Raw genomic sequence first — 26870 nt, 5'->3', positions numbered from 1 at the left:
ATTTCTTTTAGACACAACACCTTCCTCTGTTAGATATTATATTTTTGTTCCCTATTTTATTTATTATTAAGATATATCTATTGGATTCTGGTATCATTAGCTGTGTTATATATTACTTTCTAAATAGATTCTTTGTTACAATATGTGGTTATATCTTAATACTCCACTTGGCATGATATTGAAATAAATATTGTACTCAACTAATTTGATCCATTGTTTGAAATTTGTCTTCTATTTAAGATCAAGCTATTTTTTAAAGTGAGGCTAGAATAATTCCTCTAATCAATTAGAAGAAATTTTCAATGATTTGTTGATAGCCAAAGAAATATAAAATATCCAAAGGTATATAAAATATCCATGATATCACTTCTACTGCATGCATAACCATTGTTTTTAGATGTAACAATCTTTTGTTGCAATCCTCTTACGTTTTGAGGTTTTTATCATTTCAAGAAATGTTAAAATATATTGTCGTATAAGGCCATCTTTTGAAGATGAATATCTTTCTATAATTGAGCTTCCATATGAATTCATAGTTTGAATAAACACAGGGATGATTCTCTTGCTAATCCTAAGAAGGATTATAAATTTGATTGAGTATATAATCCTCATGTTGGGCAAGGTAAAACTATTTTACTATTCTAGACATTTACGAGGTTCCAACTTCTTTTAATTATTAATATTTTTGAACTTGCATGAACAACTGGTTGTATAGGTTGTGGTTTCACTTGTTTTTTCTTTTTCAAATTCTAAATATAAAGTCTTTAAGAGTAATTTTTAGCTAATTTTGATTCTTTGTTCATCTTATTTTACCATATATGTGAATGACATTTTCTTGACTCCTCATCACTTAATCTTGTTATATGCACACTTTTAGGAAATTCTTTACAATGTTTAACTATTTGTGCAGTCAGCTTTGGATGGATATAATGTATCTATATTTACATATGACCAAAGCGGCTCTGAGAAGACACACTGATTTTCTCTTTTCATTGGATCCTCCTGATGTCATTACTTCTCTCCTTTAGCTGTGTACATTTAATATGTTATTGAATGTTGGAGAAGACTTGTTATTGAAGGTATATATGTTTTGGGGATTGAAAAAGGTTTTGTATTGATGGCACATTGTGGAAAAATTATAAATAAGATATATTAATATTTTGGAATGAAATATAAATATTAAATGTTGTTTTGGTAATGCAATATGTTATGAATGTAAATTAGTTTTGTGAATTGAAATGTGAATAACGTGAATTAATTTAATTTGATATTGCATTCAATTTTAGAAATTTGATAAATGTACAAGTTAAATATGATATATGATATTTTTTAACTAGTTTAAATTTGATATTAAAAGTGATTTTAAACCACTCATAATGATATAGGATCAATTTTTAAGCGTTTCTGTAAAATATATTCATAAGGTTCTTAATGATAAACAATCAAAAGCTTTTAATTTAAAGGTATGCATCAGAAGTGATTACTAACCGCTTCTAAATAGTTTAAACTACCGATTAGTTTTACTATTTCGGTTGCCCTTCATACTGTCAACATCTACAATAGTTGGAAAATCTATGTAATAGGTTGGTAAACGTTGCTATAAGCCTTTTACAATGGCTTTTATTATTATTATTTTTTATGATTATTGGTGAAAAAGATGAGCTGATTTGTGTTTAGGCTTTTGCTTTAGTTGGAAAACTTAATGGGGATGCTGAAGAATGTAATGAAGGTATTAAATGCTTCAGTACACTTCTATTTTACCAAATATCAATATAATAACAACAAAATATGAAAGGTCAAACTAAACCACAATTCCCTATTCCCATCTCTCTCCTATAAATATCTACCTACATTATTTATTGACCCGTTGCCTATCTCTTTCTCACATTTATTTAATACAACTCCACAACTCACCTCATCTCTCTCTCCAGAAATTGCTCCATCCTCTTTTTCTTCCTCCATGGCCTCCTCCTCCTCCTCTTCATCCGCCGCCGCAGGGATCACCGTCGAAAGAAACATCCCGGAGACGCGTGTCAAAGAGCTCGGTATTAAGGCATGGCCCAAGTAAAGCTCTTTTCTTAATTCTTACCTGAAATAAAATTTATTTACTGAGTAAATACAGCTCGACGACGATCGTACTCCCAGCTCAGCTCTTAGGATTAACGAACTGTTTCGAATGGAGTAGGTGGGGTTGTCCTCCGGGGAAGTTCCCCCTCAAGTACGAGGCCGAGGAGACGTGCTACCTCCTCAAGGGCCGGGTGAAGGCCTACGTCAAGGGCTCCTCGCCGGACGCCTCCGCCGTCGAGTTCGGTGCCGGTGATCTCGTCGTTTTATCCAAGGGCCTCAGCTGCATCTGGGACGTCGCCGTCGCCGTCGATAAGCACTACAAATTCGATTCCTCGTGATTGATCTTCGCAATATTTCGTATCATTTAATCTAAATTTTCATATCTAATTAATTATGTGGAGTACGTAATTTCCTGTCGATCAGCTAATCGACCAGTGCATGTTTAAGTATTAGTATTTATTCTGGTCAAAGCGGAGCTATGTCACTTGTCAGTCCGAGTGGGGCCTCAGATTCGAATTCATTTTATTGAGGCCTTTGAATGAGATTCTAAATGCGATGCTTTGACTGCAACACGATGGCCGTGCATTGCATGACTGCCGTCTACGTGCAACGAATCACGTTAAGTTAAAACGTGAATTTATGTGTGTGTGATTATTTAAATGTTTGAACAATTATTTATTTCGTGCGTAATTCAATGCATGTGGACAATAGGATAAAAATTTGCAGAGAAATTTAAACGTGGAAGCTAGTTTGATGTCGCGATTGACCAATTATTTCTTTATAAAATGATTTGAAAAATAAAACGTGAAGCACTCCTGCACTAGCAGATGTGGACCGTAAGAAGCAGCACCGTGTAATTTATTTAAATTTTAACAAGTCAGGCAAGAGATCAATTTGGATTGTGGCGAGCATAATCTGGGATGTGCTGGGTCTAAGCATTTAGCTAATCATGCTGTATGAAATGCGAGCGATGACATACGGCAGGGGCATACAATGCAGCACGATGGATGGAATAGCAAGGGGGCTGTTTCTTGCCTAAGTCCATGGAGCCGAGCTAAATCATGAGATGTTACCACTAATGAGGTCAGGAGTTCGAATAATTTTGACAAAGTCGAGGTAAATACCTCCTTTATGTGTTAATCATTATTCCAAAGACTAGTAGTCGTCCGTGATTTACCTCCTCCGTATTTGCCCTGAGACGGATTGACGAGGGCGTTGGAGACGAATGTATTCATCTTTTGCCACCATTGTATGGTGTAGCCGAAGAATTGCCATTTGAATTAATATTTGGAAGTTTTTCTTTTGTTTTTGTTGTTATTTTCTTGAGCTGCAGTCGGTATCCATCTACAAAATGGGATAAAAAATCGGATACGATTTATTTTTCAATTGAACTGCCAGATGCAAAAGATGTTATGCTCACATTGTAGCGAGAAGGTCGTTTCTATTTCGGCACAAACAGTGGAGCAGAGAACATAATCTGTTTGATTACACTCAACTCCACTTTTCGACTTCCTAGATTGACATGAACTACTGCAAGAGAGTAAAATTGTCATTGGCTTGAGGACTGATCCTCCGGAATCTGAGTTAGACGGAGGTCGATGGAGATAACGTTAGTATTGACGGAGAAGTGACTTTGATGCATCCAGTGTATGCACATCCGAAAAGCCAACCCTACGTGGAACTCCCTGATCTATAGTATGAGGACTAGTAATACCTGAACTCTACACACATTCAGACAAACACTCAGAACGTTAGAGACTAGAAACAAGGGAAAAACTCCATGGCGGAAGCCCTCCGATGCTCAAGTCAGGTCATTTTTCCCCAGAAGAATAGTGTACGATGGAAAAAAAATTGTTGAAGACGAGTGTCTATGTGTGCATACTTGGCTAAGAAAAATGACCTCCCTTTTTATATGGCACTGCGTACCTTCAGAGTTTGCCTGTTGTCAAAGAATGTTGAATGTCAGGGTCTGTCGAGTTAGAGAGGATGCACGGTGACCTTCTATTGGTGGAAGGAATGTTTCATTCGCAGGTGATAGCAGACCACTGGAATATTCCCTGACATATGACAGTTATTCTTTGACAATAGATTACGATTCTCTGACATTGTTGTCGCTTAGCGCATTCCGTTCAGGCCGAGTTTAGCTACAGACAGCTCAGGAAAATCGTTCAGATGTACCACTCAGCTTGAGTCTTGATGAGGAGGATGAGCTGTGGCAAGTGACCCATCTTTCACACCTTGATCGCTAAAGGGCCAGTTGGGAGTTGTCTTAATGAAAGTACCAGGTCTGGCTACACGGACCGAGTTAGGGAAGTCCGATCAGTCGGGGGCAGGTCAGGAACTAGTATGAGCTCTATCTTATGTCTCAAATCTGGGGGGCATGCCTTGAATGTGACCGTCCAAGAAATATACGGTTGATGACGTGAGGCAGTCCAACTCCCTCTTTTTCCTGACTGCTGACTGCCACGTCTCCTTGACTTTTGACTGCTCCGACCCCTCGATCAACTATTGACCGCTACGTCACCTTGACCTTTGACTGTTACGTTCTCTTAACTATTGACCGTTATGTCCCCTTAAATTTTGAGTATCTGACTTTATCAAATCTCACTTTATGTACCGTATCAAGGACCATATGATACCTCTTCAAGAAAGCCGAGAAGAAATGGTGGAGCAGGTTGTTAAAGCAGGAAGGGAAGCCTCCTTTCTATCTGAAAGTTGATTGGGACAAATGGATTGACGAAGATAATGAGAAGGAAAACAAATGTAATCACTCCTACTTTTGTTATTGTTGTTACCGTACACTGCACTAGTAATGATTTGTATTTTATTTTTAGAATTTCACTTCTTGTTTTGTTAATGTTTGTTTGTGCAATTGGGGGCATGAATTTTGATGACACGGACTTCTCGGTAGGTCAACTTTCCTAAACATGGAGGGAATGTTGATCAATATTCTTTGTGGATTCTCATCTTTGTTTCAATATTTTTACAGAACTTGAAAATAGGTGGTGCTGATGAGATGGGCTTGATGATGAGGATGATAATTATTTGTTGGTTGATACTGCTGATAAAGATGGAGGTTAGTACTTTTTCTTGGCATGCAAAGAGCAACGTTTTAGTTATTATCCTGTTACTTTGTTTATTATTCTCGTTGAATGTTAACATCTTTCTTTATACATGAAGCTAGTGGATGATTATTCTGAGTCCAACAAGTTTTCTAATGTTTTTCCTTCAAAACTTATCCAGCTGTTGTGATTTAAATCAAAATGAGGACATGCTATGTCAACTTATCGTTTTTAGTTTTTCCTTTCGACTTTGTTTATATTCTTGTTAAATGTTACTAGAAGCCTTGTGATTTTCTTTAAACCTCTTTGCTTCATTCTTCCTTCTCGATTGTCTTTTGTTGAATGAACGCTTGTAGTAATCTTGTATCATATTAGATTGGAGATTAGCAAATGTAGTAGACATCTTGCTCGGAATTCCGAGCCTGCCCTGTTTAAATTAAATGTCAAATGCTAGTATTTACATTATGTTTGCATGTTTATATTTGTATTACCCTTTTGCTCGAGTCGAAGCTAAAGCTAAAGCTAAATCAATTTACTCCTGATCTTCAAAATCTATCATTCTAATTTTAGCACTCCACTAAACTTATTATTCTCTTGTTAGGTTAAAATTAAGTTATTAATATTGTACTTTTTATATTTCAGTTTGCAACATCAATTAAGAATCAATAGTATAATAAATCTTAATATAATGAAGTAATAAGTGAATAAAGCGAATTTGTCATGGGTGATCATATAGCGATAAGAGTTAAAGAACCAAAATTCATTTGGAGGCGAAGTGCCAAGAAACTTGAAAATTGCTTATGGAATATGGATTGTACTTCTTTTTGCTGCTAGGATACCTAAACTAAGAAAGTGACAATTTCTAGTATGTACCTTGTTAGTGATGCAAGTTATAGTAGAGAACATGCATGATGGATGATGCCAATGCAGGCCGATAGAAGTCCATTCTTGTTATGGTAGAGAACATGCCTTGTTAGTGATGCTTCTTGTGCAATGACCCTTATTTTGTGAAGGATTATGCCAAATGTGAGAAGTTAAATGCTCTCTTTGGGATGTAGAAGTCCTGGAACAGGAAGTTGGTACTCTTGTTAATGCTTTACCATTGTTAACTCCAATTGTTGATTTTAATCCTGTTGAATTACTAATCAATATGTCAAAGGACATGGTCCAGCCGCATTCTCTACTTTTACACATTTTTATGGAAATGAATGAGAAAATTGCTCATGGCATGGTTGACATGGGGGGTCACTCATACCTTTGTGTTTGCCAAGAAAATGTCCAAGTTATATCAAATCGGTGAATGCAAAGGTGCAAACTATTGTAGGTATCATTTATAATGTTCCTATAATTGTTAGCACTTGGGTTAAAAAGGAAAATATGATAGTGATTCCATTTGAGGATCTTCAATTAATTATTGGTATTGATTTCTTATTAAAGATAAAAATAGTACCCATGCCTCATTAGGACAAATTAATGGTGATACAGGAGTCAAATCCTTACTTTTATCGCTATGTTCACCCTTATGGCAAGGGTCAAAACAAGGGAAAGACAGATATCATATCTACAATGTCACTTAAGAAAGGCTTGAAGCGTCGTGAATCAACTTACTTGCCTACCTTAATTGACATCAAATCTAACAAGAATGTTGACTTGTCTAATTTTATTAAGGATATTACAAAATTTGATGATGTGATGCTGCCAAAATTGCCAAAATATTTGCCACAAATGAGACATATCGACCACAAAATCGAGTTGATCCCTCGTGTTGTCCCTCCCACAAGACCCCCATATCGTATGTCTCCACTTGAACTTGCTGAATTGCGAAAACAATTGAATGAATTGTTGGAGGCAAGATATATCTGACACTCCAAGACTCCATTTGGTGCACCGGTGTTGTTTTAGAAAAACAAGATGGTTCCTTGAGGATGTGTGTGGATTATAGGTCCCTGAACAAGGTCACAGTGGAGAACAAGTACCCAATTTCTTTGGTGCGAGATCTATTGGATAGATTGAGTAAGACATCATGGTTTAAGCTTGACTAGAGATAAGACTATTGGCAAGTCAGAGTTGCAGAAGGGGATGAGGCCAAAACAACTTGCGTGACTTGTTATGGTTCCTACGAGTTTCTTGTCATGCCAATTGGCTTGACAAATACCTCTACTACCTTTTGCAATTTGATGATTAGGAGTTGTATGATTTCCTTGACAATTTTGTTATACTTTATTTGGATGATATTGTAATCTATAGTAAGTTACAAGATGAGCACTTGGAGATGGTGCTGGTTTGGCTAAGGGAGTAGCAACTCTATGTGAAGATGGAAAAATGTGAGTTTGTTATCAAATAAATTATGTTTTTGGGGCATTTGGTCAGCAATCGGCATGTTCAAATGAATCCAAAAAAGGTGTTGTTATTGTTGTTGGATCGTATTTTTAGAAACTTAAAAGAGAGTACAAAGTGCAACGGAAATAAAAGAAGACAAAAATGAAAAACAAACAAGACTCGGTCGATTTACTTGGTTCGAAGCTTTTATCAATTCCTATTCCAAGATGTAAGTACCGGGGGTAAGTTTTAATATGATCAACCTGGTTAAGTTAGGTTCTGTGGTGTTTTGATCCTTGTGTCTAAGTGTACAGGAACTTAGGAATATAAAAATTTGAGTCGAAGATGCACCGGGTGAGAATGATGACACGGGAATCGAGTAGAGGGTTCTTGGTGCATTCAAGGGATTAGAAGTTACAGAAGAGTACACCGGTGGAGCGAGAAGGATGCACACGGTACTTCCGAGAGATGAGAAGCTGGAGTGAAAAACTGCTCGAGAAGAAGGCCAGAGTTGAGTTCAAGTGAGCTCAACTCTAGAAGGCCGGAGGATCACTCAAGCGACCGGAGAAGGCGCCTGACGATCAGTGTGTGGCTGACTGATTCGGGTGCCCGGATCAATTGGTCAGGTTGGCCTGACTGTCTGAGCGCCCGGACCACTTTGGTGACCAATGGGGGCCTCATCAGAGTGGATCAACTTTGGGTCCATGCCAGCAGTGGTCTAGGCGCCCGGAGATGGTTCGGGCGCCTAGGGAAGGATAAATGCTTATCCTTTTACCGTTGTGAAGTAGATTGAGACGGCACTACAAGAAAAAAGCTAATAGACAACGCTTTTAAAACGTTGTCTTTGTGCCTGAAAAAGCGTTGTTAAAGGCACTGTTGTTAAAAGTCTACTCAACGACAACGCTTTTAAAGCGTTGTCGTTTGTACCAAAGACAACGCTTTTGTAACACTATTACAACGCTTTAAAAGCGTTGTTGTTTTTTTTACAAAGACAACACTTTTTGCAACGCTTTAAAAGCGTTGCCGTTTTAAAGGAAAAATTTTTTTAAAAAAATTATTTAAAAATTATTATTTTTATATTTACAAAACTATTATTTTTATTTTACCATGTCTAGCTTCGAATTTTACATATAATCAACTTAGCTAATGATTTCAAACTCATACCAAAATAATAGAAATCTGACGTTGAAGTAATATTAGTATTTAATTACATGAGAAGCTAGTAAATATGAAAATTAATACTAATTCTGTTTCAAAGTAGATAGTGATATTCACATATAAAACAAAAGAACACAAAAAATCTGTTTTGAACAGCTACAATCTATTTAGCCAACAAGCTGAATACTGAAGAAGTTGCTACTGAATACTAAATACTGAATACTGAAGAAGTAGCCAACAATCTGTTTACTCAAAACAGTACAGTAATTACTGAATCCAGACGCTTAGTGTACTGATCAATTACTGAATCCAGACGCTCCTTAGTGTACTGATCTCGACTGTCCTGTATCCACCTACAAAAGTAGCAATAATATGTTTCAAGTCCATACATGAGCATTACTGATGACTCTCAAAAGAAACAAAACAATCATTGGAGACGAATGAATGAATACTGACATTAACCAATATTATACAAGGTTAAGAAATCAACATACCAATGACCTTACAGGAATTGTCCTGTTCTAGAAACAGCTCAAAGCCACATTCAAAACAGAAATGCCAAAAAGGCATCTGTTTCTCAAGAAGAAGCAAATTTAGTGAAAGGCAACTAGAATTGTTGAACTCTCTAATCCAAGACATAACAACATTTAACTCAAGATAGTTGTAGTACACCCTTCATCCGCAGTTTGATGATGCAGTTTAGCCCTATTTAACCATTTTTTTTTCTTAATTTCATAATGTAAAAAATATAGTCAAATCACCTAATCAAAGCATGGTGTGTTATGGATCAAAACTATATATGCATACAACTCTAGAATATAAAACATGGTTGAAGAGCAATTATGGCAATTTTCTGAAGCCTTAGATTGGTGGGACTCAAAGGATGTTGATTGTTGATGCTACTCAATAGTTCAGACCTTTCCACCTACAGAAAACTAATCAACTGAAAAATACCCCATCAAATTTCTTTATAGTTTATTGGTCAGCATAGATCAGACTATACAAAAGAAAATGTAAGCAGGCATATGATGATATCTCCATACCCATGCCAATCTCTAGTGATCCCTCCTCCATGTCGACACCCTTCTTTTCGCCCATGCTTGAAACCTGACAAAGTTAAGAAGCAACAACTCTTATCATAACATTTATTAAATGCAACCATGTGTTTAGTATCATATCACACACTAATAGACGAAAATAAGTTTTGTTCTGAATTATAAAGAAAAATATAACAACAACACAGAATGAACCTTTTGGCTTATGCAGTCAACTTATTATGATGACAAAAGAGCGAAACGTTGAAAACTTTTTAACTCAACTGTCAATTTCCTTCTCCATGAGTGTGTCATCAGTTTCCTTCTCCAATGGTGCACCATTTGACATCTTCTGAGGGCCCTTATCACAATCCATATCTGTTTCCATAGCCAAATCAACCTCTACAGATACATCAAAAGATTTCACGTTAGTAATAAAACATGGGCATAAAGAAAAGCATTCTGCAAAACCAATTCCAATATAGAAACTTAAACTTAATCAGAACCAATCATGACAACCAATATTTTTGTAGAAAAGATTTGGATGATAGTCACTTAAGAATCAGGGGTTTTAATGTCTAAAAGCCATAAGGAAATATGATGATAACCGAATCTAGGATCTTCAGTATATACAATTAGATATCTATGCAGACAGGTAAGTTGTTCTTGCATCTTTGGATGTGCAGCTATGCAATTCATGGCTCATCATATAAAGCCAATGTTTTTACCTTTGCCCTGTAGTAGTGTTGTCCATTGTCAATAGTTTCTAAACTAAATTTATTGGGCAACATGTATAAAATAACAAAAGCGAGGGGAGAAAATGGAAGGAATTGAACTCTGGTTGCTTCTTTGAAATTTAATGCCTAAAATAAGCAAACATAATGCTACTCGGTAGTAAGAATAATGATCATCAAAGATAATTTTGAAACACTAGGATAACTATCAGTTGTAGGTGTAGGATCCCGATACTCACTGTATGCCGCATAGATGTGAGGAATGAATTTAGTACACTTCCATAATATTAGTGGAATACTAGACCAGCGTTGTGATTATGCAATGAACTCAGAAATAATCAAATCCTCTGTCAACGGTTCCTATCTATAATGTTACTTCGTTACTTGAGATGCAGTTCAGAGTGTTCCTTCTTAATCAATTTTACCTGCCTCGATGAGGGCATCCCAGAGTTCCTCGGGCAATTATGCTCGACATCGATGGCCTGGAAGATTTGATAGAGCTCGAGCTCCTTGTCGCCCATGTACCTACGGAACTCCTGGTATTCGACCCGCCCGTCGCGGTCGGAGTCGCAAACCTTAAGGAGATCCCTAGCGTACTTGTACTCAGCGGGGATGTTGAGACCGGACAGGCCAGTCTCGATCTGGTCATAATCGAGGTAGCCAAGCCCTGCCTTGTTGAAGAAGCCAAAGAGGCTCCGGATCCGGGCCTCCCGCTCCTCCTTGGTCTCACGCAGTGCGAGCAGGAAGCGCTTCGATTCGCACCAAAACCTTAGGCTTTGCAAAGGAAGAGAAAGGGAAGGGAAGGGGAAAGGAACACAAACTAAAATACTATGCGTGTACTTACCGCGCGAGGCTTAGCAGCCGTCCTTGCTCAGCCGTAGGATTTATATCCAAACTGGGCCCCGAGTGTGTAGATCGAAAAAGGTGAAGGAATAAGGTGAGGAAATTTTGCCCGCGGTCCTGACGGAGAGGAGTTCGGAGGAGAGGTTCACGGAGAGGAGTTCGCCGGAGAGAGGTTTGTTGGAGAGGAGTTGGAAGGAGAGGGCGTGAGAGGAGGAGTTGGATGGAGAAGGTCGTGTGAGATGAGGAGTTGGGAGAAGGGTTCGGGATCAAAAACTATCGGAAGATAGGAGTTGGGAGAAGGGTTTGGATTTTCTACTCCTTACTTAGATCCAACGGTTTGTATTAATCAAGATTTAGATGTGAATATAACAATAGACAACACTTTTTAAAAAACGTTGTCGTAGATACTAAAAAAAGGCTAATAGACAATGCTTTTTACGAAGCGTTGTCTTTGACCCATAAAAATCACTAATAGACAACGATTTTTAGAAAAACATTGTCTATTAATAAGAAAATAATGAAATAGAAAACGCTTTTCACTAAAAGCGTTGTTAAAAAAAATAGACAACGTTTTTTATAAAAAGCGTTGTCGTTTAAGTGTTGTAGAACCGCAATTTTCTTGTAGTGCGGACAGCTAGGCAACCAGTTGGAGGTGCTCGGATCGGGTCTGAGTGCTCGAATCGGGTTTGGGTGCCCAGATTGGATCTGAGTGCCTGGATCATGCCACATCATCAAACAATCACTTCGAACAATGAGCTTATAAAAGGAGCCCGGGTGCTCGAGATTGAATACAACACTTTTGTACTTCGAATTCTTTACTTTGCTTTCAATTTTTGTGCTTTCAACGTCTTGTACGAGGCTTCTCTGCCTTTGACTTGTATCGACGAAGGAGACTACTAGTTGAGCTTTATCTGCCTTGGATTAGCAACTTTTCCGGTTGCAAACCAAGTAAACTCTTTTGTCTCGTACTCTCTTTATGCTATTTAGTCTTGCTTTTTAAAGTGTTTATCTTAGTTAAGTCAAAAGTTTTGAAAAAGGGCATTTTTATCTTTTCAAGGTAATTCATCCTCTCTTGTCAGCTGCACAGGATCTACACAAGACCCAGGTCTCTCGGACTTATCGATAGATAATCCAGTATAAGTATCTTCTAGAATCATAGGAAGAGGGAATCGAATACAAAAATAACAATGGAGAAGTGTAACAATCCTACACTTCCCTTTATGCAGTAATTAAAAACTTAATTAAAAATTTAGTTAGCCAACATGTGAAGAATATCATACTAAACTCGATATTAGACGGCTTCTCAGTAGTAGTAGGACATAGCTGCGTTGTAGCACAAAGGAAGGACGAAGTTGAAGCAGCCGGAAACTCAAAAGATTGTGTATAGAAGTTGTATTTCAGTTGTCTTGAATGATTGGTCAAACCTTCCTTTTATATGATTTGAGGGAGCCTCCAATCCTCGTCCAAGGCATCTCCAAGTGCAAAGGTTATCCCTTGAGCTTCAGATTCGATAAGCTCCACAATCTACGACCTTTATCTATATGAGGGCACATTCTAGGCGGTCTGAGGTGCCTCCATGCTATGCTCTAGGGCACCTCTAACCACATGGAAAGAGCCTTCAAGCCTTTCTGTGCGGGTCCTCGGCCAAGGCACCTCCACTCAAACAGGAGGCGCCTTGGATCACTATTCACCCAAGGCTTGAAGTGCTTTTTATGGGTGCAATCAACCTAAGTTTGATAGGGTATGATTATGATTTTGATGTGTGTACCAAAGAGTTTAAGTTAAATTTCTATATGGATTTGATATGTGTACTTGAGTCGTATAGGAGTTGGTGAAGCACACATGAGAAACTTGGTGCAGCTAAGTTTGGTAAGTGCATTCTATGACTCGGGTTCTTAAGATCAATGAATGATGGTACATCCGAGGGACCACCGAATGAGGAACAAAGGAGTAGGTCGAGGAAAACGAACTTCAAGGAAATGTGAAAGATGTCACAGAGAGGAGTCGTGCGTTCAAGTGCATCTAAGAGACGAAGGTTGAGGAAGAGAGCTTCAAAGGCGACTCTAGAGAGAATGAGTATGAGTGAATGTAATGGATTAGTCGACTGGTACTGAGGCCAGTCGACTGGTCCAAATTCAAGAGAGCACAGAATGATTCTATACCCGATGGTTGTAAAGACCAATCAACTGGTACTTTCACCAGTCGACTGGTAGAAAGCCGTTGGTAGACTCCCGAATTCTGTAGAATGTCGTTAGCTATGTCTAATGGTTACACTAGTCAACTGGTGTAGAAAATGAGTTGTCTTGTGATTAACTCTTTCCACTCTATTTAAAGGAGCTTTGAGGGATGAAGGAAGTTACTGATTCTTGTTCAATACTCTTAAGTCATTTCCCTCAAGGTTCCAAGTCTATTCTCTTCCTCCTAAACCGAAGTCTCCATCTTGTAAAAAGGAAGAGAACTTTGCTCTATTGAGAAGGAGAAAGCATTAGTCGGAGATTTTTGGAGACTAATCTACCTATGGATTGAGGGTTCGTTCACCTCAAGGACAAGCTGTGGAGTAGGAGCAAGCTATCTTCGAACCACGTTAAACAATCTTGTTAGAGTTTTCTTTCTCTTCTTACTTTACTTTCATGATTTTCACTATGCACTAACATCTTATAGGAAGATAAATGAAATGGGTAAACATCTATTCAACCCCCCTTCTAGCTGACCAAAGATCTTCAACAAGTAGTATCAGAGCGAGGTCGCCCTTCAACAAACTAATATCTAAGAAGAGCATCATCATCAAAATAGCTGGTTCAAGCATTCATCCACCCAAATTCAAAGGAGACTTCTCTTGGTGGAAGAAAAGAATGAAGGTGTTCTTTGAAACCAACTTTGATATAATGTTAATCATGGAAAATGATTTTGAGATGCCTAAGGATCAAAATAGTAAGATAATGGAGAAAATAAGATGGAGCAAGAAGCAAAGAGAAGAACATTTAGTAAACTCAAGAGCAATGCAACATCTTCTAAATGTGCTTCCTCAACAAGAAATCACTCGAGTTGGAAACTACACAAGTGCCAAGGACTTATGAGAAAAGTTGGTTGAGTTTCATGAAGGGACGTCGGAAGCAAAATTGACAAGAAGAGACATTCTCCGATTTCAACTCAACAACATCAAGCTTGAGAAAGGAGAAAAGGTATCTATTTCCATAGGCCACGACCCAATGACAAAAGGGTTGCTGGAGACCCTGCCAACTATAGGCCAACATACAGTAACCAAGGTTCTAAAATTCGCTAGGCGCTAGTCGGGCGGCGAACCGGCGCCTAGCGCCTAGGCCGCCTAGGCGGGGACTAGGCGGCGCTAGGCGGATTCCTCGGTATTCCTTGTTTCATGTGGACTGTGGATAATGTCATATACAAATCTAAATGTTGTCTTAAACAATTTCATAGCAATGGAGATCTAACTATGTATGCTGAAATAAATCCATACTTTCCAATACCAAAAAATGAAAAACTATAAAAGAAAATTAATAGTTTTGTGCAAAGGAAATATACTAGACTTAGTAAATATGAGTTAAAAAAAACAGTTAAACAATAGAACATGCAGTAAGTTATCATAATCATATAGCAAACAGTAGAACATTGGAAAATAGTAGCAATAGTTCAATTCAAGATTACAATGCATTGTGAATCAGTAACCAGTAACCACTAAGCAAAATATAATTGTTAAATAACGTAAATCATGTCTTAACAAAATGAGTTCAAAATTACACAACTAATAATATCTCATAAACTCGTATTTATTCTGCTTCCTCTTCTCCATAATTTTCAATAACTTGTTCTTCATCGGACACAAACTCAATATCATTATTGTGATCCTCGTCTTCTTCTTCAGATTCAAAATCATCTTCATGAAGTTCTCTCACTCTAGAGCTTCTTCGGGGTTGTAGATTTTCATCCGCTCCACTTGCTTCATCAACCATTTGCCAAGTGAGCCCAGAACCTAGTTCAACTTCATCATCTTCCCCACCGTCAACAATCCAACCTTGTGCATTTGAAGCATCTTTTTCAAGAAGGACATCAACATTTCTTTCTTTTTCTCTTTTTTGTTTGTTCAACAATCTAGCATTAAATTGGATAAATACTAGATTGTTCAACCTGTTGGCATCCAACCTATTTCTTTTCTTTATATGAATCTAAAAAAAAAACAGAGAAAGTAAATATTATAGTTAGTACCTGAATATAGAGTAGACATTAAAAATTATAACTAATTTAATTAAAGAGTAGACTGAAAGTTTAAAACTTACTCCTTCAAATATACTCCAATTTCTTTCACACCCAGATGAACTTGTAGTTAATGAAAGTATCCTCAATGCCACCCTTAGCAAGTTAGGTGTGTGAGCACCGTATGTACTCCACCATGCACATGGATCAAATGTATCGTCATTTTTTTCACATGCTTTTGCTGCCAATGTTTTTCCAAACAACCCAGTCTTATTTCTATATTTTGGAAATTCCTTGTTAATAATTGTATCTTGTAGATCTAACTCTTTGGCATGCAAAGTTTCCATGCATTCAAAAATACCCATTGCGACCTCCTCATAAAGAGCAATAGAACTATCTTTGTAGTAAAAATAAGGATTCAACAAAAAAGCAGTGGTATGCAATGATGTATCAAGTCTATCCTTCATTTTTGACTCAATAATGCTTATGATAGGCTGATAATTTGATTCCACGTTATTCAGAGCCACCTTGATATCTTCTTTAGCTTGAAGAAGCTCCCCATATAGAAACCCCATCGATGGCTTTCTATCTCCATCTACCAATCGAAGAACTCTTATCAAAGGAGCAAATATTTTCAAACAAAGTGCCACACCATTCCAAAAACTCATGCTCATCACTGTAGAGTAAGCCAATTTTCCTTTGTTTGTTTTTGACCATTTACATTTCTCCCACATATCACTTGTAAACATGGCTCTTAAACTAGCTTTTTTTTCAATCAACTTTGCAATGTGAGGAAATTTGATGCAAACCTGGTAACTCCTGGTCGGACTATGTCTCTCTTCTTTATGAAACTTCTCATCAATGATAAAGTCTTATGGTGAGCATAGATGAAAATGGTAAAAGCCTTGGATTGCTCAATCACCTTTTTATATCGTGGAAGTTTGCCAATACTTTCAAGCATGAGATTAATAGTGTGAGTTGCACATGAACTCCAAAAGATCCCGGGTCGTTTTTCTCTCATCAATTTAGCTGCAACCATATTGTTGGTGGCATTATCTGTTACAATCTGAACAATATTCTGAGCTCCTACTTGTTCAACACACTTGTCAACATACTCAAAAATAAGTTCAGCTGTATGCGCCTCCTCTGAAGACTCCTTAGACTCTAAAAATATAGTACCCTCCTTGCAATTAACACATAAATTTAAAATGCTTCTTCTTTTTCTATCACTCCATGCATCTGTCATAATTGAGCACCCATTCTTTGCCCATTCTTCTTCATGTTTCTTCAGCAATTGTTTTGTTCTTTCAACTTCGGCTTTCAATAGTGGCTCCCTAAGTTGATATTGAGTTGGAGGCTTGAATCCTGGTACAAATTGACCCACTGCCTCCATTAGTTGCTTGAAGCTATCATTATCAACAACATTGAATGAGATTCCATTTTCATAAACCCATCTCCCAACATATTGTTGAACTTGTTGAGTTCTCTCTTTGAAAAGAGCCTCATTTATATTTTTTTGGCGAAGTACTTTACTTCCACTGGAGCCTGCATTTTCTGGAGCAATTGTCGATGCATATCTATCCATGGGGCCAAGTGGAAGAGGTTTTTTAACTCCATCCATCCCTTCAATTTCAAGACCTTCTTCTTCATCTACGGAAATAGCCACCTCTGCTCTACAACATTGTTCTTCCATTATTTTGTTCTTCTTTCTGTTCCTCCCTTCTAAAATAGTCTGTTTGCACTTATTTTTGTCTTCTTGAGATGCTTTTCGACAACCAGATACATTACAGGTATATTTCCAATGTGCTCCTTTATCCTATACACTCCCCCTGACATTGCTTTTCCACATAACTTACATTTAATTTTGTCGAGGTTCTTAGGATCAATCAACATCCCAAACTCCCATCCGATGTCATTTGACTTTCTTCTAAGAATCCCGGATTCGGGTTGAGTGACAGATGCTGTCGAAGATGGATTACTTGCCATTGATAACAGATATAATCTGAAAAAATTATATATATTAATAACTAACAAGACATAACATGATAATAAAATTTAAATATTTAATTATACTATACAGATACAGGCATACAATACAAAATATTTTTATATTTTAATAACATTAAGTCATTAACCAGTCTGAGAATATTTTTTTATATATCTTAATCTAATTAATAAAATTTATTAGATATGTGTTTAAATAAATTAAATTTTAAATATATTTTTTTTATATTTTTAAATCTGTTTTACATTGTTATATATAATTATAAATTAATAATATTTATTATTTATTTGAATTTTTAAAATTTTAATTTAATTTTCATATTTTTAAAACTGATTTATATAAATTAATAATATTTATTAGAATTTTAATATAATTTTAATATATATAAATTTGATTAATATAAATTAATAATATATAAATTTTATAAATATGATTTATATAAATTAATAATATGTATTATATTTTTTAAAAATTTAAATATTTTTTATTTTTTAAATCTGAATATCTGATAAATGATAATATTTATTATAATTTTTAAATCTGTTAATATATAAATTAATATTTAATATTATTTATTTAAAAAGTTAAATATATTATTTATATATTAAAATCTGATTAGTGATTATATAAATAATAAATTATAAAATTAATAATGGAATTTTATATATTTAAATTTGTTTTATATAAATTAATAAAATTTATTTAAAAAAATAAAATTTAAATATATTTAAATTTTAAAGGAATTGTTTGAATTTATTAAATTTAAAAAAAAAACAAAAAACGCCGTCTCGCGACGCGACATTGTCGCGAGACTCGCGACTCGCGCGAAAGCGCGGACGCCACCGGCCGCCACCGGCGCCTCGCGGGAGGCCTCCGGCGCCGCCGGAAGCTCCGCCGGACATGTCCGGCACGTCCGGCGAAGTCCGCCGTTGCTTCTTGCGGCGCCGGAAGCGTCGTGGAAACCTTCCAGCGCCGCTGGAAGCATCACGCGATGCTGTCGGACGCGTCCTACGACGCGTCCGGCGGCTGCGGACGCGTCCGGCGTCGTCGGAGACGTGTCGCGACGATGACTCAACACTGTTCTTTTGTTGATGTATCAAGTCTAAACGTAAAAACTTAAAAACGTAAAAACTTACCGGAGCGACGAAGCCTTCGACGCAACGATGCAGCTACGCAGCAACGATGAGAAGACGAAGCGGCGCTGAGAGACGACGAAGGCGTAAACAGGAAATTTCGAACAAAATACCAAAACAGTGAAACCTAAATAACGTGTCGCGGAGGCCCGACGAGGCCCGTCGAGGGCCGCCTAGGGCCGCCTAGGCGGCTGGGCCGCCGAGGTCACCCGCCTGGGGGTTTTCCGGCGCGGCTTGCTGCCGCACAGCGACTAGGCGGCGCCTAGGCGGCCGCCTAGCCCGCGTTTTAGAACACTGACAGTAACAAAAAAATGGTTGCTGATGTCCTGCCGCTTGGTACCATGGTTTTACAGCTGAGATTGATCAATTGACCATATGATGATAGATAGTTACTTTCAACGACCCTTACCTTAAAAATATTTTATGATAAAGTATGCTTATGTTTATGCTTACGTTATGCTGATGTACATGCTCATGATTATGTCCATTCATATGTTTATGTTTATGCTTATGGACATGCTCATACTTATGTTTGCTCATATGCTTATGTTTATGCTTATATTATGCTTATGTATATGCTCATGATTATATTTGTTCATATGCTTATGTTCATGCTTATGTTATACTTATGGACATGCTCATGATTATGTTTGCTCATATGCTTATGTTTAAACTTATGTTATGCTTATGTACATGCTCATGATTATGTTTGCTCATATGCTTATGTTTAAGCTTATGGGCATGTTCATGATTATGCTTGCTCATATGCTTATGTTATGCTTATGTACATGTTCATGATTATGTTTGCTCATATGTTTATGTTTATGCTTATGTATATGCTCATGATTATGTTTGTTCATATGTTTATGTTATGCTTATCTACATGCTCATGATTATATTTGTTCACATGCTTATGTTTATACTTATGTTATGCTGATGTACATGCTCATGATTATTGATCCTGTCTGAGAAGCTTGACAAAACGGAAAGTTGGGAGAAAACCTCATCGCTGATGAGGAATAATACCTGTGGACTACTGATCCGAGAAACCCAAAGCGGATCTGAGAGAATGAACTCACCGAACACCCTCCTCGTACCAAGATCCAAAGATGAAAGGAAGGCTCCAATGAAAAATGCCAAGATCTGGAACTCCGATGACTTCCTGTGCACAAGAGAACTGCCAACACTATCGTCAGTGACCTAAGACCGAGGTGGGAATCCCTGACTAGGCCCTTCGACGCTCAAGTTAGTGATCTCCTTTGGTGTGGAAGGAAGGAAGAAGATGAACAGTAATTGAAACTAAGGTTCACGATGTGGGTTGTGGGTGTGAGCATGAGCGTGAGCATACCCGGCCAACGGAGAGGATTCCCCTTTTTATACCACTTCATCTAATCTCCGTAGTCATGAAGTGGACCCCGGTTTGTTAGAGTTTGTTATGAGATGACGTAAGTCACGTACTTGCAGAAAATAACTTTTTAAGGAATCTTTTTTGTACCCCAGATGTACCTTCTTTGTTGTCTAGTACCTGTAGAAGAGTCTAGAGACATTTTTCCGCCAGATTAGTCAACCTGCCATATAATCATATGCAATAGATATTTTCATGAGATATTTATGCACATTCTCGAAATACTTGCTACCCCGGGCGGTGTTGACTTGTATTCTCTTAAGCATGTTATCCCAACCGATATTGGTCTATATTTTCTTAAGTATGTTATCCCGGCCGATATTGAGCTATATTATTTTATCTCAGTTAATACTGGGCTATACCTCCTTAAGCTTGTTATCCCGACCGCCCTTGGTCTATATCTCCTTAAGCATGTTATCCCGGTCGATATTGGGCTATATTATGTTATCCCAGTCGATATTGGGCTATATTATGTTTTCCCAGTCGATATGGGGCTATACCTCCTTAAGCTTATTATCCCGACCGGCCTTGGCCTATATTTCTTTAAGCCTGTCATCCCGGCCGATATTGGCTTATATTTCATTAGGCTTGTTATCTCGGCAGATATTGGCTTATATCTATTTAAGCCTGTTGTCCCGGCTGATATTGGTCTATGTTTTCTTAAGCGTGTTGTCCCGACCGATATTGGCCTACATTTTCTTAAGCCTGATACCCCAGCCGATATTTACATTGCATAATTCTGCTATCTCTTTTCTTTCCCCTTTTTACCGGGGACCTACTAAACCTAACCCATATCAATTATGTTTGTTCATATGCTTATAGTTATGCCCACATGCTTATGTCGATACCTATGCGTACGTTCGTGGTATGTTAGTAGAAAGGTTCCTAGTTACCTAGAACATGGTTTTCCTTAGTATACTAGATTATGGGCGCTATAGTTGCATGACATGGTTTTGAATATGCTGAGTCTCTCGACTCATAAACTTTAACCTTTCTTTTTCAGACAATGAAACAAATGAGACAGGAGACGTTGACTAGTGAGCTAGCTGAGAACAATGGCAGTACAACCTGAAGAGCTTCCAGTTTAATTTTCACATTTATCTATGTTATATTTTAAACCGTCTATGTAATTTTATTTAAACTAAGAAACCGCTATGGAAGTATAAGCAAGTGACGTTCGCAGTTACATTTATGAATTGAAAAAAAATAAAGGAAAAACTAGGGATGTTACAAATAAGCTGGGCGAGAATATAGCGTCGAGTGAAATAACCAGTTTGAACATATGTATGAGTAAGCTTCTTGATAAACTTCCAGACGAAATAATAACCTGGGCGAAAATATAATGCCGAGCGAAATGACCCGTCTGAATATATATATAAGCTTCTTGATGAACTTTCAGATGAAATAATAAGCTAAGCGAGAATATAATACCGAGCAAAATAACCCGTCTGAACATACGTATGAGTAAGCTTCTTGATGAATTTTCAGACAAAATAATAAGCTGGGCGAGAATATAATGCAGAGCGAAATGACCCGTCTGAATATATATATATATAAGTAAGCTTCTTGATGAACTTCTGGACGAAATAATAAGCTGGGCGAGAATATAATACCGAGCGAAATAACCCGTTCGAACATATGAATGAGTAAGCTTCTTGATGAACTTCCGGACGAAATAATAAGCTGAGCGAACCACTACACCGATCGAATGTTGAGTGAAATAAACAGGCCATATATATGTATCTTTGATGATATTTGGAATGAATATGGTTTAAAGTCATAGTTCGACTGTATGAAGTTTAAAGTCGAGTTCAACTATGTAGAGTTTAAAGTCTTCGGTCGTTTGTTTAAAGTGACCGAGCGACTATAGAGTTTAAAGTCTCTGGTCGTCTATTTAGCGCGACAGATCGACTATAAGGTTTAAAGTCTCCAGTCATTTGTTTAGCGCAACCGATCAATTGTAAGGTTTAAAGTCTCCGACCGTCTGTTTAGCGCGATCGATCGACTGTAAGGTTAAAGTATCCAGCTATCTGTTTATCGTGATTGGTTGACTGTCAGGTTTAAAGTCTCCGATTGTCTATTTTGTGCGATCAATCAACTGTAAGGTTTAAAGTCTCCAGCCGTCTGTTTAGCATGACCGATAGACTGTAAGGTTTAAAGTCTTCGGCCATCTATTTAGCGTGACCAAGGTTTAAAGTCTCCGGCCGTCTGTTTAGCGTGACTGATCGATTGTAAGGTTTAAAGTCTCCGACAATCTGTTTAGCGTGATCGATCAATTATAAGGTTTAAAGTCTCCAACCATTTGTTTAGTGTGACCGATCGACTATAGGGTTTAAAGTCTCCGGTTGTCTGTTTAACGCAACCGATCGACTGTAAGGTTTAAAGTTTCCAACCATCTGTTTAGCAAGACCAATTGATTGTAATAATTCTGCCTGCACTTTTCATTAAATATATTGAGCAAAATACAAGAGTATATTACAGGCATACTTATCAAACTCTATAAGGTTGTAGATGATTGACACTCCAAAGTCTATCTAATCTCCGACCTTCATCATCTTCTAGATAGTAAGAACCAGAGACGAGCTTTTGTATCACCTTGAATGGTCCTCCCCATTGTGGATCGAGTTTGTTAACATCCTCGACCGACTTGATGCGCTTCCAGACCATATCATCTACCTGAAAAAATCTAGGAATAATCCTTTTGTTATAATTTTGCCTCATCCTTTGACAATATGACATAAGTTGAGCTGCTGCCTTATCTCAAACTTCTTTTATCAGGTCGAACTCTATAAGACGTCGGTCGGCATTATCTTTATCATATAAATGTCTGCGATCTGATTCTATCCCTATCTTGACCAATGTCACTACTTCACCACCATACACTAAGTGGAAAGTAGTTATACCTGTCGATTCTCGAGGAGTGGTGTGATATGCCCATAACACACTAGGTAACTCATCTTCCCAACTCCCCCCCTCCCCAACATGATCTAATTTAGTCTTGAGCCCTCTGATAATTTTTCTGTTTGTTACTTCGGCTTGTCCGTTACTTTATGGATAAGCTACAGAAGTAAAAACCTGTGTAAAACTATATCCGAAGCACCATTCTCGGATTTTTTTGTCTTGGAATTTCCTTCCATTATTAGAAACCAACTTATGTGGAATACCAAATATGTAGATAATATGCTGCCATAAAAACTTGATAACTGCTTACTCAGTAATCTTAGCCAGTGGTTCAACTTTCACCCATTTCAAAAGATAATCCACTGCTACTAATAGAAATCTCCTTTGAGCAAGTGTCAAAGGAAAATGTCCTAGTATATCCACACCCCATTGATCAAATGGACAAGAAATAATAGAGATTTTGAGCAATTCTGTGGGGTGATGTGGTATCTTTTAGTGTTTCTGACAAGATAAATAGATCCTCACCAACTAAGTTGCATCAAACTGTAGAGTAGGTCAAAAATATTCAGCCAATAACACCTTCCGTGAGAGAGATCATCCTCTTATATGACTTCCACAAGAACCCTGGTGTACTTCCTGAAGAATATAATGCACATCCTTTGACCCAATACATTTAAGTAATGGACGAGAGAAGACTCTCTTATAAAGATAATCTCCAATTATAATAAAATAGCTAACCCTTTTTTTTTAAGTATACATGCTTGCTCTCCATCAGTGGATAGAATGCCCTGCTGCAAGAATAAGATGATTGGCGTCCTTCAATTACTTTATATTTCTAGATCAGCTTGTTGTTCAATACAAGTCACTAATCATGTCTGTTCAACAGGCCTATCCAAATTCCAGGGAACTATGGTTGAGGCTAACTTAGCTAGCTCATCCACTGTTTGGTTATCTGAATGGGAAATCTTTTGTATAATCACTTCTTGAAAATTTAGCTCTTAACTTATCAAACGCTTCTACATATAACTTGAGCCGATCATCATTGATTTCGAAATTGTCGGACAATTATTGGGCAACCAACTGAGAATCTGAGTAAATTATGACCCGGGCGGCTCCTACATGTCGTGCGGTCTGCAATCCTGTTATTAAGTCCTCATACTCCGCTTCATTATTAGTGGCCCGATAATTTAACCGAACAAATAACTGCATCCAATCCTCTCTGAGCCATATAACAAGAATACCCACCCCACTACCTTGTCGGGTAGAGGATCCATCAACACATGTCTTCCAAATTTCTTCCATTTCTGAGCCTTGTATTTCTATTATATAATTTGCCAGGGCCTAGGCCTTGATGGCTGCTCGAGGTTGATACTGTATATCATATTCATTGAGCTTTGTAGTTCACTTGATCAATCTTCTAGAAGCTTCAATGTTAATAAGTACCCGACCCAATGTAATATTAGTTAATACGACTATCGGATGAGATAAAAAGTACGGATGCAATCTTCAGGTAGTTAGAACCAATACGTAAGTTAATTTTTGAGTGCGGTGTAATGACACTTGGCTCCTTTTAATAGATGACTAAAGAAATACACAGGTTGTTGTTATTTCTCCTCCTGCCTTACTAATACTGCAGCAATAGCTCGTTCATTAGCTGACAGATAAACCCACAAGGCCTCCCCTACTATTGGTTTGGCTAATATATGTAAAGAAGACAAATAATTCTTTAACTCTTCAAATGCCTTGTCATAATCAGCATCCCATTGAAATTTAGTCGCTTGGCGAAGTATCTTAAAGAAGGGTAAATTTCGATCAACTGACCTAGAGATAAAACGAAATAGAGCGATGATTCGGTCAGTCAGTCTTTGTACTTCCTTCAAATTGTAAGGAGGATCCATATTCTGTAGAGCTTGTACCTGTTGGTTGCTACTCGGAATACCATTCTAGTTCCTCTGTACAAAAATTTTGTACAAGCATAGAAGTATCCTAGCTACCCATGTGCTCTATTAAAGTTAAATTTGGATTGCAAACGATGCTTAAGATTATTAATCCAAATTGTCCTTCAGAAGTTAAACTTGGATTGGAAACGATACTTAACATTTTTACTCCAAGTTTAGCCGATGTGATCTTCCTAAGTTAAACCATATTACAGAAGTTATCAAATATTTATTTCAAAGATCGACTTTCAGGTTAAACATGACGAGACACTAGGCCTTCTTGGGTATGGGATCATCCACCATTTCCTAGACAAAGTTTCACAAAGAAATCGGATATTTAACTTCTTGCAGTAAACTAGGTTTAACTATAGAGACCTCAATAGAAACACATTATTGAAACATGAAATTGAAAAATAAAATTGACAACAAAAATGATAACTTAAAATGGATAACCTCTTGTGTTTGGTTTTTCAAGATCTATACAAAAGATGAACTAGTTATAATGTGGAAACTAATAACTAGTTATACCTCTTGTAGCTTATAAACCTCTTGATCTTCTATTGTATTCCCCTCCTTCTCTTGGACGTCATGTGGGCGACGATCTTCCAAGATGAAATCCACTCAAGCTTCTTCCAAGGCTTCCAAGATCCGGCCACCAACTACCCTCCAAGGGATGCTAGACAAGAGAGCTTCATTCTCTTCTTCTTCTCCTTCAAGCAACCTGCCACCAAGAGATCTCCACACAAGATGTCGCTGGCCATCAAGAGAGAAAACAAAAGGAGAAGAGAGAAGGACAAGGGCCGACCACCAAGGATTGGAAGAGAGGGATAGAAGATGTGTTATGAGTGAGGCACCCCTTTTCTCTTTTATAATCCTTGGTCTTGGCAAAAAAGGAAAGTTTTAAACATAATTAAAACTTCCTTATATTCCTTGGCAATGACTAAAAAGGAAAGTTTTAAAATAAAAAAAATTAAAACTTCTTTTTATACTTGTCATGGCCGACCACCTATATGTGCTCCAAACAAGGAAAGTTTTAAACATAAAATTAAAACTTCCTTATTTATTTTCGGTAAGAAATTTTTAATAAAAAATTTCTCTTTTAAATCCCTTGTTGGTTATAAAAGGAAAATTTTATAAATTAAAATCTCTCTTTTAAAACATGTAGATGATTACAAAAAAAGGAAAGTTTTATCAAAAATTAAAACATTCCTTTTAACTACAAATAAGGAAAGATATTAAACTTTTCTCTTAATCCTTTGTAGAAAGCTATAAAAGGAAATATTTTAAAATTTTAAAACTCTCTTTTAAAACCATGACTTCCACAAAAGGAAAGATTTTAAAAATTAAAACATCCTTTTATTTTAATGTGGCCAACCACCTTGCTTGGGCTCCAAGCTTGGCCGACCATTAATCTTGGCTCCATCCTTTAGCTTGGCCGGCCCTAGCTTGGGCTCCAAGCTTGGTTTGGCCGACCACAATGAGATGGGTAAGAAGTTTGGCTCTAAGTGGATATAAGGCTTTATAAATAAGAGGCTACAACATGGACCGAGAGGAGGAATTGGTTTTGGTCTCCAGATGAGCTTGAGCTTCTCATGTTCGTCCCGAACACCCAACTCAAGTTCATCAATAATAACACATACCACTAAAGAGTTATTATTGCATTACCCCACCAATCCCATATTACAATATGGGCTCCTTCTTACCATGAGTGTGTTAATCTCTCCGTGTTTAAGATATTGAATGTCCACTAATTAAATGAGTTACTGATAACTCACTTAATTAATATCTAGCTCTAAGAGTAGTACCATTCAACCTCATTGTCATGTCAGACTAAGTTCACCTACAGGGTTTACATGACAATCCTTATGAGCTCCTCAAGGGGACATCATCAACCTAGATTACTAGGACACAGTTTCATTCTATAATCAACAACACACCATATAAATAATATCATTTCCCAACTTATCGGGTCTATTGATTTAACGAACTAAATCATACCCTTTGATAAATTAAAGAAATAAATATTAAGTATACATGCTTGTTATTATATCATGATTAAGAGT

General features: G+C 37.2%; 2 protein-coding genes across 2 annotated transcripts; one reads left to right on the top strand and one right to left on the bottom strand.

Annotated features, from left to right (window-relative positions):
• The first annotated feature begins 1702 nt into the window (after positions 1 to 1702).
• Positions 1703 to 2690, top strand: LOC122021440. Its single transcript, XM_042579558.1, has 3 exons — positions 1703 to 1729; positions 1796 to 2064; positions 2186 to 2690. Exons 1-3 carry the CDS (start codon positions 1703 to 1705, stop codon positions 2403 to 2405), a joined length of 516 nt encoding a protein of 171 aa, XP_042435492.1. The 3' UTR covers positions 2406 to 2690.
• A 5975-nt stretch (positions 2691 to 8665) lies between these two features.
• Positions 8666 to 18416, bottom strand: LOC122021439. Its single transcript, XM_042579556.1, has 5 exons — positions 18245 to 18416; positions 10800 to 11227; positions 9926 to 10042; positions 9650 to 9713; positions 8666 to 8959 (listed from the first exon to the last, which is right to left on the bottom strand). The coding sequence occupies exons 1-5, from the start codon at positions 18414 to 18416 to the stop codon at positions 8907 to 8909; spliced, it is 834 nt and encodes a 277-aa protein (XP_042435490.1). The 3' UTR covers positions 8666 to 8906.
• Between the last annotated feature and the right edge of the window lie 8454 nt (positions 18417 to 26870).

Source organism: Zingiber officinale, chromosome 9A, assembly GCF_018446385.1.
Source record: "Zingiber officinale cultivar Zhangliang chromosome 9A, Zo_v1.1, whole genome shotgun sequence".
Taxonomy (NCBI): domain Eukaryota; kingdom Viridiplantae; phylum Streptophyta; class Magnoliopsida; order Zingiberales; family Zingiberaceae; genus Zingiber; species Zingiber officinale.
Note: the sequence above shows the minus strand (reverse complement) of the source record. Positions and strands in the feature narration are given on the sequence as shown.

Bases quoted from the DNA above. Each gene is read 5' to 3' on its own strand.
- LOC122021440 (XM_042579558.1), top strand. From the start codon at position 1,703: ATGGGGATGCTGAAGAATGTAATGAAG. The intron at 1,730-1,795 runs GTATTAAATGCT...AAAATATGAAAG, and splicing joins TGCTGAAGAATGTAATGAAG to GTCAAACTAAACCACAATTC. The intron at 2,065-2,185 runs GTAAAGCTCTTT...CGAATGGAGTAG, and splicing joins GGTATTAAGGCATGGCCCAA to GTGGGGTTGTCCTCCGGGGA.
- LOC122021439 (XM_042579556.1), bottom strand. From the start codon at position 18,416: ATGCTTCCAGCGGCGCTGGAAGGTTTCCACGACGCTTCCGGCGCCGCA. The intron at 10,043-10,799 runs GTAAAATTGATT...ATGTATCTGTAG, and splicing joins GGATGCCCTCATCGAGGCAG to AGGTTGATTTGGCTATGGAA. The intron at 8,960-9,649 runs GTATGGAGATAT...CTACTTTTGTAG, and splicing joins ATCACTAGAGATTGGCATGG to GTGGATACAGGACAGTCGAG.